The following is a 15,435-nucleotide window of genomic DNA, read 5'->3' as shown; positions in this document are numbered from 1 at the left end:
TATTTTATTCACAGACACATACAGAATGACACATACTTTCTTAGAGATAATTATATATATATATATATATATATATATATATATATATATATATATATATAATTATTATCTCCAGGGTTTATAAATAGATCATAAATATATGTTGGAGAAAATTAGTTATTCACAATCATTCAATATTTTAAAAAATCTATAATTAAATTATAGATTTAACAAAGAGGTAACTTTAAAGTGGTCCTTTTTTATTTATTTATTTTTATTTACAGTACCTACAATCAAATTCCAATAATGCCATTTTCTCCTGGTGTGTTTCATATAATTAATTAATTATTTTAGTCTGAATAAATTGGCTGGGCTTATATTAGATTAGGCACAACGTGCCAGGTGCCAAGTCATTTTCCCCACAAAGTTCTGCCAATGAACCTCAACCCTGACCTGCACAACAACTTTTATTCATAGAGAATAAAATGCTAATGGTCTTGGAGTACAAGTCATAAAACCCTTCTAACCGATTCCCATAGCCGGATTCGAACCCGGGTCTCCAGGAGGCAAAATCCTCAACCTACCCATCACCGATCCTCCGCTTCTCAGCCACATTGTTTATGCCAGAGAAAATCTCAGTCCTGTGTACACACACACACACAGAGATTCATCTAATAAGAACATTGGGGAATCTCAGGGACATTACAAATGTACACAAAACAATAGGTAATAGTGAGAACGAATGATCCTAACAAACATGCATGCGTGTGATGGACCAATAGATGAAATTAGGTCACTTGTATCCGGTCAAAAATAAATTAGTTAAAAAGCAGGAAAATTAAAGTACCATTTTTGTGTTATTTACAAACACTTTTTTATTTTCGTTGTTTTGCTTACTTTAAAATGCTTAAAAATAGCTTTTACGGTTAGCAGGTACTCACTTGTTCAGATTAAAAGTAGTACTATGTTTACCATATCATAAATGATTCGTGTTCAGGGTTACATTGTTTATGTAGATCCCAGATTTGATCTAGTCAAGAGTATTTAAAAACGAGGAAGCACATGCAATCATGCAATGGATTTTTTTTTTCTTTCTTCGGTATGGATCATTTATGTTCCGTACCTCCCAAAATATAATTATACATGTGCTCTTACTTAAAATCTTTTGCATGGAGGCAAGACACAGAATGTACAAATACATTAAAAGAATGAATATATCAATTGCAGTGTTCTTCCGCTAGTGATTAAAGTGCATTCTCTCACCCAAAAACGTTGCAGGACTATATTCTCTAAAGCCCCTAAGGAAAAGTACAAGAGGTACGTGATGATTGCCAAGTAAACACAGAGCACCCAAAGTTAGCTAGCAAGGATCATGAAATCCAGTGGAGTTAAGCTGATTTATAAGCACAGTTCGTATTGACTGTTAAAGTAGATTATATGCTCTGAAAAAGACCATCGCTGGAGTTCATCTATAGCAATTCCAACGTGTCCACCAGTGAGACGGGACTCCTATTACCAGAGGTTCAGGATTTTGTTCCCTGACTTGATCTGGATGCCGCCTGGCTTCAACATTTGGTTTGCTGCTCTTCAGTTCTCTTGCTCCTCGTTCACCAGACCCCTCTGTTGTTCCTTCATCTTCTCCTCCTCACGTTTCTTCAAGGCTTGAAACACCGCCATCTCTTTTGCTTCCTTCTTCTGGTTTCGAGCCTCAAACAGCAGCCTGTAACAGAGCGATCAGGGAGGAACAGAATAGAATAAAGCCCCCCGATCTGTATACACCCACTGCTCGTTATATCGCCCCTCGCTATACTGCCGATTCGGATATAAATAGCGATCCTGGAGTTGGCTCCCCATTTTTACTGTCTAACTGCGTATGCTGCAATATACATAGGAATTTAGAATTACTGTTTGTTTTATTTCGTGCTGCACATCACAAACAACAATATACAAAACAATTAAAAACAAAGCATTCATATCGTACTGTTATCATATACACACGTATTGCACAATAACACAAAGCAAATTAAATATCTACTTGCTGAAGCGGTTTTTATTTTAGCCAAAAAACACCAAGTAAAAACAAAACGCCACCTTTATCTACCTTCCTTACAGGTGGATTAAAAGTGCTAAATTTCCTAAATTACTAAAACTAGATCCCTATTGAAAATCCAGTAGTGTCCACTCATCTCAAACAATCCCAGCTTTTCAATACAATGGTCAGCAGACAATCAGCTGTAGTTAAGCAAGGACATTCACACCCTGGAAAAGCACTTGCCTGTTCTTGATTATTCTCTCAACAATGGCGTCGGTGGTGAGCTCATTCCCACTGTCAATTACCCTGAAGATGCCCCGTCTTTTGGGCTCCTGTGTTGAAATAAAATTTAAAAGGGAACCAAAATGTAAAAATGCAGAAAAACTTTCATGGACACTTGTCAAGATCCTCTCAAGACATATCCACAGAAATCATTTGGACACGATGGATCTCAAATGGAATATATATCTTTGAATAAAATAATACGAATATGATGCTGATCGGAACATTTTATTACAGGTCTGGATATCAAATTAGAAGCACAAATAGCAGTACCTGGAGATCTGGAGCTATTGGGTTTTATTTTTGAAGGATCCAAAGACTGTAACATGATTTAGAATCTCTAGTACATACTCAGGCTGTTTATTCTGAAACTCTGCCTCACAGGTTGATCAGAATTATTAATACAAACTTGGTAGAACTGCATTCGAAGTCTCTCTCAATGACTTCAATAATGAAACCAGTTTTAGGTCACATTCTTGAACCACAGGTTTTGATGCTGTCTCCACCGTCGGGCGGTAAGGTATTACAATGACTAAGTTTCTTTTACCTACAGAAGTTGTGCAACTTACAGCATAGGGATCAGAGTTGTCTTTATCAAAGATGACTTCTGTTTTTCCATGGCATACCAGGTCCACCTTAGAAGGCAACAAACACACATGGAATCGTCAGAAAAGGTTGAACAGTAATTGTTCTATCTGTTAGATTATAAAATGAGAAGTCTAGGCAGTAGCAACGTGGAGGACATTCACAAAGGCGAAGCGTCTGTCTCATAACCGTATTTCTGTTCAGTACAACCGAACACCTTATCAATGACTGAATGTTTCAAAGTTCTAGATGATCGTAAGACCTCTGCATGTGCAATCACACTGCCCTTTCTCCTGTGTCTTTTTATCTTACACCCTGTAGCTTGACCCTGTGGTGTCACAGTTGTGCACCGCCACTCTTTCACATTGCATTTCAATTCAAACTTGGCAGGAGTCACTACTGCCATTATATCGGATTCCAGTGGTTGCAATGATCTGCCTTGCGTCCAAATTCCACCAAACCCACAACACTAAACACCCACACATCTGTGTCTGGCCTGTGTCATATAGACAATTAAATAATTATTGTTTAGTTATTCCAATAAAAGGCATCACCTCGCCTTCTCTTTGTCTGTCATCCCTGGACTGATACGGCTACCATTTCACCTATTAATAAATAAATAAATCATTTTAAGAGGAAGCTGTTTTATATAACTGGAAATGAAACCCGGTATTGAGGCTGAAACTAATTTCATAAACAGGCAACAGTGCTCAACTCCGTTCTATCATGCTACCCACTAAATTAAATCCAGTATGCCTCAGTAATCTGAAATCACTGAACTTTGAAGGTCACATCTAAAAACAGACTGCTCTTTGGTTCTTCAGTATGGGGGACTTTTTTTAAATATACTGTAATTACCCTTTATGATAAGTGAAGCCCTTTGGTTTCCTGTCTATGCTGACCCGTTTGAAGTGTTTAAACAGCGTACCTTGAAGTGATCCAGCAGATCTGTGGTGGCTGCATAGGGAGCTCCAATCACCACTTCTGAGACGTACTTCAAGGGTGAGGAGAGAAGGGAATCTCAGTTAGAATTGTGTGGTACAAATTTAAAAATCCACTGTATTTACAAATAAATATCTTACCTGTCAATAGTAAAATAAAGAAGTAAAGAAATAATTGTTCTATACTGTAATAAAATTGATTCAATAGGACTCCTGCATGTGGATACAATATCTGATCAAGAATAGAAGGGAAACATCTCCCCTGCTAACAGAACCATTTAGAGATTCAACAATACATGAACACACAAGGTAATTGTACTGACTCACCCTGCAGGCCAGCACACTCAGAGTCCTCTCATGCACATTCATTATGGGATAGTTCTTTCCTTTGTAGCGGTTGACTTCCTGAGTAGGCAAAATGTAGAGCACAGTTCAACACGGGCAAACTGGTCCCTGTTTCGCTTTGAAGTTCTTGCAATTTTGGCGGTTTACTATTAAGATACAGTAATGCAGCTTAAGCAAAGTATTGTACAACTGAAACATTGTTAACATGTTTCCACTACAACAGAAGAACCATTGCAGCGCCGATTTTGGGACCTTTTTTATATGTATATATGAAATGAGAATGTTTAAATAAAAACAATTTAAGGTTAATCTGTTGTCCGCCTGTACCAACCCCCAGTTCTTGTAACAAAAGTGCTAGCGCCCCCTGTGCCAGGGATTATTACAGCACGGACTTATCTATATTTACAGGCAGCATCAAACAACATGTAGTAGTTTAGTCAACACCTGCGAGCAACAGCCTCCCCAACAGGCAGAATTACTGGACTTCTTTTATAAACGCTCACCTGGTCAAAATGCAGCCCAACAATGACATAAGGCTTGTCTGACTGCTTGTACACATTCTCCAGGAAGTCAACGTGGCCGATGTCTTTCAGAGTCATTAAGGACAGACACAGCAAACAGCCAGCAGTACATATCGACATGCATGTAGTCTAGCTATTAGAACACAGAAAGCCAGCACTTCAGATGCATGGGGTTATCAGTAGGGGGCGATCCATGCTGGCTCAACCCTGATGTGCTTGGCTGGAAACACACCAGAGCAACTGATCTTGATGGTGGCGGGTTTGAGTACTGTGAATTAATATAGGGCATTCCTGACCATGTTGCATACATTGAAAGACATAAATAAAACACATTGAAGAGACTCACGGGCAATGAGCTCTATTATAATTAATTAGATACAATGGTGGTATTCATCGTTTAGACCAATTAGATAAACTCAAGGACTGCCATGCTGTGAAGAAAATGCAGAATGACTGAATTAGAAAAGAACAAAGAGAACATGCCAGCAGGACTGAGATACTGATCCAGAACTAGAAATACGATGCATAATAAAGATAAGCAGGAATACAATTCTTTGGCAAATGGACAGAAACAGGAGAAAAGGGGAAAAAAGCTACACAGAAAACACAGATGACCTGCTATGGCTGTGAAGCCTGGCCAATCTGAATTGCACAGATGCCCTTATTTGAAGAGCACACTGAGAAGGATACGGAAGAGATCAAAGGCTCCTGCCACATAGATGATGGTGTCCCCAGGCTGCGGCTCCTTCCCTGAAGCAAACTGGATTATTTTCTGAGAGGTCTGCAGGAACTGAGAGACTCCAGTCCAGGGACTGTGGCCTTTGGGACCCTGGGCAATTCCAAAAACACACACGCTGGTAAAGATGATACATGTCAGGGCAAAAAACAACCCTAATCATGTGTGTGGATTGATTTCACCTAATTATTTGTAACAAAAAATGAATTCTTATAAAGTACTGTATGTGTCACAAGAGTGTGCTTACTGCTCCACCTGGTGGCCAACAAGGGAATTGTCCACTAGATAAAATCTTGCCAAAGCAACACATCTGAAACAAACTGTATTGTTTTTTTGTTTTTGTTTTTTTTAAAAAAAAGACAGGAATCCATTGTTATATCAACTGCTGAAATCATATTTGCATATTTAGTCTCAACAATGTCTTTTTGTCTGCAAAACCCATTTATGAGCCAGCGAGATGCTGGTACTAATTATGAGCTTGGCCTACAATAAAGCTCTTTGTTAAATCCAAGTTTGCCACTTGTCAGGGGGATGAAAGAATGTTGGACAACTATTAATGCAACGCTCAAGAACGCACACTGTGCATAACGAGAAGGGACCAAGATAACTGCACAGTACTGGGAGTAATAATAAATAGAGTACTGTTTGAGCAATGGAGATATACTTCATGTTCCTTCATCTTACATTAAGAGATAAAACAGAACAAGACGACTTTGAATCTCACCGTCTCAGTAAAAAAGTGTTACAGATAATCCGAAACAACTAAGAATATAATAAATTTAAAAAAGTACCTTTCCAAAGTTGTCTGTGTGCTGCTGATAGTCAGAATTTTTGTCCTATAAGGGTAAAAGAAAAAAAAATCTGTTTTAGTGTACTAAGAAGCAGTACATAGCAGAGTGCCATTTCTAGCACGTTCTGTTAAGATTAGGTCTGCAGACATTGTAGTCTGTGGTTTACATAATCAACTATTTATCCAAAAGCACAAAATTATCGTCCGCTTATTAAAAGTAATTCTAGTCTTCACTATTAAATGTGGGCGTGGACATCAATGCATCCTTATAAGTGGTATTTTAAAGCTGAATATAAACACTGTCAATGTTACTCACAATGTTGCTGTGGTGAGTTTTAGTCATCAAGAGCATTCGGCCAACCAGGTCTGTAGTGGAAACACCCTGCGTGCGCTTGCACTCCCTGAAACACAGCATTGCTGCACATGAGTGACGTGTGCCAGGATTTAGATACAGGTAAATGTGTGACTGAGAATCACACCACGCATAGCCCCCGAGACACTGCCTAGCAGGCATGCATAACCATTATTAAAAACTCTTCTTTACAGAGTCCAACCCTAATAATCATTCTGCTTCTTCTATTCCACAGAAAAAGATTGACAATAGTAATAAAGATAAAGGCCAGTTTAATACTTTGTTACATACGTGTGATCTACTAAAACTGCACAATCTTACCGATATCTTCCTGAATTTTTAACCTCAGCGTATGTGTCTTTCCCATCAACAGTCAGAGTAATATCATCTGAAATGGAAGAAACATTTTGATTTAACAAGATGTCTGGCCATACGGCAACCTGTAACCAGAATGAATCGGCCAAAATGTTAAAATCACAAGGGCCTTTAGTGCAATGACAGCTCTCCGCTACTCCTGCCATAAACTTGTACACACAGGCACTGTACGCACAGTACTTCAGTTACAGGAGATGCAGTTCACACTGCACAATACACACATCAATGGCATTTTACAACTAAAATGTTTGATTTGAAAACTCTGAGGCCAAATCACTTTGTATTTCAATATCATGCTGGTTAGATTAACAGCTGATTGCACAGCACACAGCCAAAACAATTCTTAAGATACATGTGAAATTGTCATATTGACTTACAAACAGGTTTTATATATTTGAACAGCACTGTACTTTATTTTATTGTTTGGTTTTCAGTTGTTATTATTTATTATTTTAAAATATGGATCTTTAGAAAGCATCATATGACAGATCAGTTAAAAGGCAAAGTATACACTAGAACAAGCATCAGGAGCAGGGTTCAGGAAAATTCTGAAGATGCAGGTGTAGAGGTTCACCTCCATGCACACAGAAATCACAGTTGTACTTGTCCAGAGTTTCCAGGGTGGTGACATACGGGGCTCCTTCCACTATCTCATCAACCCATTTTATTGCGCGGACCATCTTGTAGCGCTCCTCCTGGGTAAACACTGGGGGGCCCTTGTGCTTAGCGATTTCCTCTGGAGATAGGAAGGAGACACAAGACAGTGTTAAAAGTAAGTGGTTTAGTTTTCCAGATCCTGTTGCTCCCACATTACTGACAGCCTGGCATTGACATAAAAAAACAAACTCCTTTGAATGATACCGTATCAATGAAAGTCCTTGTGCATGCTCTGGCACCAGCAGCCCAAGAGAGCTTAGAAATGTTGCAAGAAAGCAAGCACTGCAAAAAACAAACACAAAACCAGAAAGTAGGACTACTGGTCAGCTGACCTTTCCAAACACCTGGGAGTTTGTATGCAGAGGAGGACGGATGAAACTGTAATACTGAACAGACTGGACAATTGTGTTTTTGTGCGATAACAAAGCATTGCCACAGTACAGATTTACATATTACATGTACAGTGGATTAATGCCTTCCACACAAATATTAAACCACACTCTTTCCCAGGATACAGCTTCTAATTACCAGCATTCACAGCTCATTATGTAGTATCTGTGTAACACGCTGCCAACTGGCACCATTGAGAGCATTTACTCAAATACAGGCTAATGCCATGTTTGCTGCCTGTGAGCTGCTCTCATCACCTGGCACCATTAGTAAAGGGAGACAGTCACAGCATATTTTGTACCTGTTATTTAAAAGAAGATCACATTAGTGTTGTTTTTGACTTACCATCTGTATGCACGCCAACAATAAGGTAGTCACCCATGGCGTGTGCCTGGCGTAGCTGGTTAGAGTGCCCATAATGTACCATGTCATAGCTGAAATGCAAAAAATGACTTTGTTGTAAGCATTGTTTTAAGAGTTGCAGGTCTCAGGCAATGGTGCAATGAACCCAGTGACACTTTTCCCTGTGGCAGCCAAGCTGTGTACAATCAAAAGTACAAGCTGCCATGGGCATGTCTTAAAACTCAAAGAAACAGGAACACACAAAGGAGCTCAGCCATGTTAAAAAGTTACAATGTACTGAAATTACTAATAGTATTATTCATGCATTGTATTGCTATTCGTACAGTTCCATTTCAGCACTATTTTACATCAAGACTTGAGGGGGAAAAAAATACAAATAAAAAAAACCTCAGAAAGTTTCTGAGGGTGGGAGGAAGCATTTTTCTTGGGGCTAAAGCAACTGTCAACATACACCGATCACCAAAAGAAAGGTATCACTATTATAACACATTTATTTAAAAATAAATAAATAAATAAAGGTATATAAATGGACATTGACGAAATGTTTTTGGTTTTTCATTCATCCTTGACCATGACTGAAGCATATGCACTTAATCACCTAATTAGTGAGACAGTTGATTGGACACTGGATAAGGAGTGATTTCAGCTGTTGAATTGCAAGCTTGAATAAAAGCAATAAAGAAAATCACAGAAAAAATATGCCACATCTGTCGAGAGAGCAGCGCCTTCGTTGTAGTCGGCATGTTGGAGGCTGGACTAGGGCAGCGTACTGTGGCTCGCCATCTTGGGTGCTCACAGGCAGCAATTTCATACCTGGCGAGATGGTATAACCAGACACACTCTGTCAATGACAGACCACAAACTGGGAGACCAAGAGACACAACACCTGCCCAAGATCGACAGATCATTTTGCAGCATCTTCGTGATATAAATTGTTAATCAGCACAGAGTTCATCATTTTTCGATCACATCTAGTGAATTTTATCCAAATGTAAGTGATACATTTCTTTTGATGCTCAAATATAAGGGATGTTTCTTTTGATGCTCAAATACAAGTGATAAGTTTCTATTTGTTATGGTTGTTTATGAATGCAATGTACAGTACTAGCATGTATATGCATTGGATATGCTTGCTTGTCCTTGGGACGTCCTTGACAGCCAAGACATTTCAATCAATGTGCAACATGCTGCTTACAATTATGTGATTTAATTGTATTTAAAATTGAGCTGCTCCGCTTTTCCATGGAAAAATTACCCGCGCATTTTAGAAAATTCGACCACATTTTCAATCTACCACATATCAAATCAAATCATATAGTAACACATTTTACCGTAATTAGATTAGCACAGATTCCTGGATTAAATTAATCCCCTAATTATATGCAGCTTTATCCATTCCTACAAGTGACAGCGTAAGGCTGGTCTAGTGGTTTATTTATTTCATGGGTTGTCGAAATATTTTTTCTTGATGTGGGCTTTGGACATTATTTTGCTTTTATAATTTTATATAATTATACACACACACACACACACAAAGCCTGCATCACTATGAATCAGACTCAATATTCACCATAACTGTGACAGCAATCCAATCTAGTTGTCACTGAATGTTTCCACTGCACAGGGCTATATTAAGACAAGACAGGAGCTCTTTTGTGCTTTATTAACATATCAGATTACTTTAGATCAGCACACTTGAACCACCTGGATGGATTCCTTCACAGTACAGTATTGAACACAATGATGAGACAGTCAGTGTATACATATACAGTTGGGACTGCAGGAGATGAAGGCAGATTATGTTTTTTTGTCTCACTAGGGTTTCCATGATGTACAACGCTGGTGACTCTACCATTACTGGCTGCTTGCACAAAACTCCACTCCAAAGTGTTGCTGATAAATTCATTATAGTTCCACAATACTTCAAAAGAAGATTAGACCATCAGATAAGATTGGTGAGAAATCATACGAGGACATGGCTAGAAGGTGTTTGAATATTAATGTGAACCACAGCTGCTGATGGTATTAAAAAATATCACGTTACCCGCCAGCACTAAACTTACACTGAGATCTGCAAAACAAATAAGAAAAGAACACATCACAACTATACTGTCAAGTGTATTACAGACCTTGGGCAGGAACGAAAGCACGGCGATGAGTTTATTGCAGCATTGCAGATGGAACTCAGCCACTCTTAATTGTGAAGTACGACAGTTCAGTTCCTGTGCAAACTCACTCTCCTACCACCAGATTAGCAGATGCCAGCCGTTAGACACCATTTGGCATAAATCCATGTACAGACATCTTCACATCGATACTAATGTGAATTGAAGAGGAAACTCAGCAAAGGCTGCCCCAGGGAGTGATCTATTGTAACAAGGAACAGGAATCTTTGTAAAACAGAAGGGTAGCAAACAGAAGCCAGAGGTGAAAAGAACAGAATGCAGTTCACTCAACAGACTGTCGAAGGATACTGAGGTTTAAATAGAGGAAAAGGAAATTAAAGGATAAACTGACTATGGACACTTGGGGCCCATTTTAAACAGTTACAAATCTGCTTTATATATAATTCTTTATAATTATAGCCCTAATACAAATGTCAACAGTCCCCTGCAATTCTTAAACCTCCTGGCAAGAACTCTCAAATGCTTCGTCTGTTTCTTAACAGAAACAAAACCATGTAGCATTATCCCCACGGTGCACAATCTAAAGTGACATTTTGATCAGTTTTAATCTGTGTTTTGGAGGCTACTTCAAAATGCTATTTGAATTGTGATCAAATCATTACTTTTCATGATACACTAGTACACACACACACACACACTTTCAGGCTGTTCTAGATGAATTAGTTTTGTAAAGCAGCTGGGTGTGATGAGCTCAGAGGAATGAATGAGACTTTACTGAAAGGTTTGCTCCCCCTAGAGCTATGAGACCAAGCAATGACAAGTGCCATATCTCTGCATTATCCACTGAACCAAACATTGCAGGGCATAAGACAGACCTGGGGTCAATTCGAATTACTTTACAGCACAATTGTTTGCTATTTTGTTAAATTGCAATTAGTTCGCTGCAGTAATTACAATTTGAATTACATCAACACTAAAAAGTAGCATGAACAGCTCCACACATTAACATGTTTACTCTATTTATTCAAAATAACCCAGCAATAAACACAGGTACAAATACACTCAGTCACTGCATCCATAATTGTTAAATTTTAGAGCTATCTATTTTATAATCCCTATGTGCTTTTTGGAAAATTTGGCAGGGCAACTTCTCAAACTTCAGATTTCACACAAACTGTTTTAAAATGTCTAAAAATTTAAATTAAAAAAAAAAAAAAACATGACTGAAGGGGATACAACTTTTATTGTTTTCAAACAAATGGGGTCACTAACAAAAAAAAAAAAAAGTTTTAAAATAAAAGAATTGATAACTACAATTACGCAGGTGTGCCAAGATCCAGCTACAGAAGTGTTGTATAAACAATCGTCCACTGAAAACAGAGCCACACAACACGTCAAAGATTATGTGCACGACACTGCAATGTAATCGAGGCTGTTCTAAAGTCCTGACACCAGTCATGAGTTGTCTGGAAACACTGGAAAGTTTTACAGTGCTAACGGAATAGATCCAACTGGACTATGTGTCCAGCCTCTCACACAGAACCTGTACCGATGCTTGTTAAGAAAAGCGTCCCGAGTCCTCTGCCAAACAGGACGTGTGGTTCTATGCAAACACAACCAAAATATCTGACTAACACCAATGAAATCACGCCAGGTTAAATGGGCATCGGTGGTGGTGCTATTGATGCGACCCCCTGCTTCCCCAGAACATTCTTTAACCTTTGGAATCCACGTTATTCGCTAACATTGCTGCATTCCAGCAAATCACATTAGTTGGGGCTGAATAAACTGGAATTCTGTCAGGAACCCACAACAATACGCCTGTTATCCTTACACAAAAGCACATAAACAACATTTGATCCAAAGAAATAAAAATACACTCTGTTCAGTTAACTTTTCCGTACTGTGCAGTTTTCAAAGAATGCATGGAGACAGGGCACACTTCCTTTTGCATCAAGAAATCCGGCTCCTTGTGACATCGGTGACTCCAGCGAGACACAGCGGTACCTGCGTGCGTTCCTAACATACAGAGATTTGTACTCCACCACGCCATGCTCCTAACAGCGATTGTCAACTTTCTCAACAGAGAAGTGGGATGAGACCTTGGTATGTTTTGAGAAACCGCACACAGAAGGGTTCACTGAGAACTTGGACCAGACTATTCACATTAGTATGATGATGTTCTTTGTTTTCTTGCATGTACAATGTGCACAGAGCTCTATCTTTCACTAGTTATGAAATGCAACATTAAGTGCTTTGGGAACACTGGCGTTCTCCCGAGGACAGTGCTGTGGTGCTGGTAGCCCTCAATACCGTAATCTGTTCAAGATGAACAGCATTATCTGTGCTGTGTATCAAACAACACACTGCGACTGAAGCCCTCGTTTAAAACAACAAATCAAACTGGCAGAGAAAAAAAAGTCTGGCTTCCTCTCAAACTGCATAAGCAACATTTACCTTGACCTGGAAGGACAACCCTTTTGGTTTGAATTTGAATGTCTTGATATTCTACTCAGTCCCAGTCTTAAGAAAGTCATCTCCTGATAACAGTGGCAGGATTCTCAGAATCTTCACGTCACCCGAGCAAGATTCACATCCAGGAATTCAGAACGAGTAAAAGACTGGCTTTTTAAACAGGGAGCTCAGAAGTATCGTGAAGTGTAACTCTTTAAATCAGGTCATATTATAAGAAACACACACCAACACGCACCAACATGCACTTGCAATCTTTAGTTTGGATTGGGTGCCACCCATCACTGAATATGTGGCTAAACTACACCTTGAAATCGAATGCATTCACGTGACCTTCCAAACCTAGCTCTCAGCTTCAGGGTGTCGGGTGTAAGTACACAGCCCACTCACCGACTGTGAATCATTACTGTAGCATATTGGTTTACTGTTGAACCACTGCTGTAATCGCCCATTACTTTCTATGCAATCAACACTGCTATGCATTGAGCACTAGGATCCCCGTCAAGCCCCACTTATACTACTGGAAAGAAATCAATGAAAAAGTCCTATCGGTGCATAGAACAAAAGAAGCTCCTTTAACACATTGCAGAGTTTGCAGACTGCAGTTCACTTTGTATGGGTGGGTGTGTGTGGATGCTTTTAAAAGTTAGACCACGTCTATAAATGAGCAGCAATCCTATCTGCCATGGAAACACGCATCTACAAATTTAGCTTGGTAACTTAGTGTCATTTATCAAATCAACAGAGTGTCATTTATCAAATCCCCTCTACAGGAAAACAGAGCTAATAATTAAAAAAATATATAAATAAGTTATTCAAATTATGGAACAGGTTAATATCCTGATCACTAAATCTCAAAGGAACCAAGGGCAAGGTACTGTATGGCTGGATTATGAGTCGGTCTTGTTATATGTTGGCAAAGGTTTATATGCAGCAAATCCTGAACTGTACAATACCAACACATAGCCTAGTTTGTGATGCCAAGTTACATGTAGTAGCAGGCAAAAGATTTAAGTTGTTTGACTATCTATTTGCTCCTGCTGTTTTACTAAGTATACACCATTCAACACCTACCACTGTATCCTCATATGCAAGCAACCTGGCATTATGAAAGGTCAACTCAATCAATGTCAGGCAATTATAAACACTTTATACACATATACATATAATTTTATTTTTATACTGTAATTATATTTATATAACTTGTAACATCGGTAACTCATAGGTACAGAGGTTAACCCAAATGTAATACTGTGCTCATTAGATATTACTGTATTGCAGTGGCTATTCTGTCACGGTTGACATTTTTTACATAGGGAAATGGCAGTTCACTTTTAAAGCATATTGGGTTAGCCACCAGGAACTCATCTTTTCGTGAATCGATCATTTAAATAAGATGATGTCAAAACTACGGATCCTCCTTTATCATTTACGACATCTAAGTAATAAAACAGATTTTAGAATATGGCTAAATTATACTGTAGATCTTAGCAGGATAGATATATATATATATATATATATATATATATATATATATATAAAGTAGACACGAGTTGTAACATCTAGTTTTAAACCATTATAACGAAACGCAATACCGTTGGCTAAGCTATGGTCTCGACCATTAAAATCTCCGTTAAGATCAGTGTACATTTCATAAAATAAATAAATAAATAAATAATATAAGCATTAATGACATAGCCCACTCACCACCCGTCACACCAGACCCGCACGACACGTTTTCTTTTCTCAGGGCTGCAGCAGGCGTTGTTGCCCGTCTTATCTCCGGCTTCCCTCCCCAGCTCGGCTTCTGCGTGGTGACCGTTGTTTAACATGATTCAGTTGATCGATTTAGAACAGCAATCAGATAAATTGGGTTGAATAAAGCTTTATTTAAAAGTGGCGTTTATTAGAAGTTTTAATTGGTAGTTGAGTCTCGTCAACCAGCTAGATAAGATATCTGTCAGGAGAGCACAATGCTAACGCTCGCAGTAGAAAGCCGGGACAACGCCTCCTTCACCGGGGAAATGGCGTCATGAGTACAGGGGCGGGGTGAGCCATTGCTGGAAGCTGACATGTCAGACAGAAGGGAAGAAATGTTCCACTGTCATGTGACCCGAGTGGTGGCATACAAAATCCATTCTTGTACCGTTTGATATTCCAGGGTGGGTATGATTAGACAAGAAAGAAACGGTCAATTTAAGTCACTTCACAGTAAAATTCTAAAGTCAACGTGTCTACAGCCTCTGGTACCCAGTATCAAACAGAACCTTTGCGTTACAATTCTTTCAACAAAGTCCTTGTGTGTTAAATACAGCATTTGTTTAGTTTTTTTTGCATAAGGACATTTAACAAAAACTCCTAGTTCAGTTCAATATTTTAACGTACCAAGACAGACAGGTCATACAGCTAACAAAAAAACTCCCAATAAACTTGCAGTATTTAATGCAGTATTTCCCACACAGTACGTTTTTAGGTACTGTAGTGCTAGC

General features: G+C 38.8%; 1 protein-coding gene across 1 annotated transcript; it reads right to left on the bottom strand.

Moving 5' to 3' along the window:
* Positions 1–89: 89 nt before the first annotated feature.
* On the bottom strand, positions 90–15,015 carry LOC117423707 (ethanolamine-phosphate cytidylyltransferase). Its single transcript, XM_034039801.3, has 13 exons — positions 14,654–15,015; positions 8,331–8,419; positions 7,513–7,674; positions 6,885–6,951; positions 6,528–6,612; positions 6,213–6,257; positions 5,376–5,514; positions 4,668–4,750; positions 4,147–4,224; positions 3,807–3,872; positions 2,863–2,928; positions 2,255–2,343; positions 90–1,699 (listed from the first exon to the last, which is right to left on the bottom strand). Exons 1-13 carry the CDS (start codon positions 14,776–14,778, stop codon positions 1,567–1,569), a joined length of 1,227 nt encoding a protein of 408 aa, XP_033895692.2. The 5' UTR covers positions 14,779–15,015; the 3' UTR covers positions 90–1,566.
* Positions 15,016–15,435: the final 420 nt, after the last annotated feature.

The sequence above is a fragment of the Acipenser ruthenus genome, chromosome 17 (assembly GCF_902713425.1).
Source record: "Acipenser ruthenus chromosome 17, fAciRut3.2 maternal haplotype, whole genome shotgun sequence".
Taxonomy (NCBI): domain Eukaryota; kingdom Metazoa; phylum Chordata; class Actinopteri; order Acipenseriformes; family Acipenseridae; genus Acipenser; species Acipenser ruthenus.
The sequence above is the reverse complement of the archived record's forward strand: the minus strand, read 5'-3'. Positions and strand labels throughout refer to the sequence as shown.

Excerpts from the sequence above, each read along its gene's own strand:
- LOC117423707 (XM_034039801.3), bottom strand. The coding sequence starts at position 14,778 with ATGTTAAACAACGGTCACCACGCAGAAGCCGAGCTGGGGAGGGAAGCC. Across the intron at positions 6,613-6,884 it reads AAAAATTCAGGAAGATATCG|GGAGTGCAAGCGCACGCAGG; the intron begins GTAAGATTGTGC and ends GCTGTGTTTCAG. Across the intron at positions 3,873-4,146 it reads TGAGTGTGCTGGCCTGCAGG|TACGTCTCAGAAGTGGTGAT; the intron begins GTGAGTCAGTAC and ends TCACCCTTGAAG.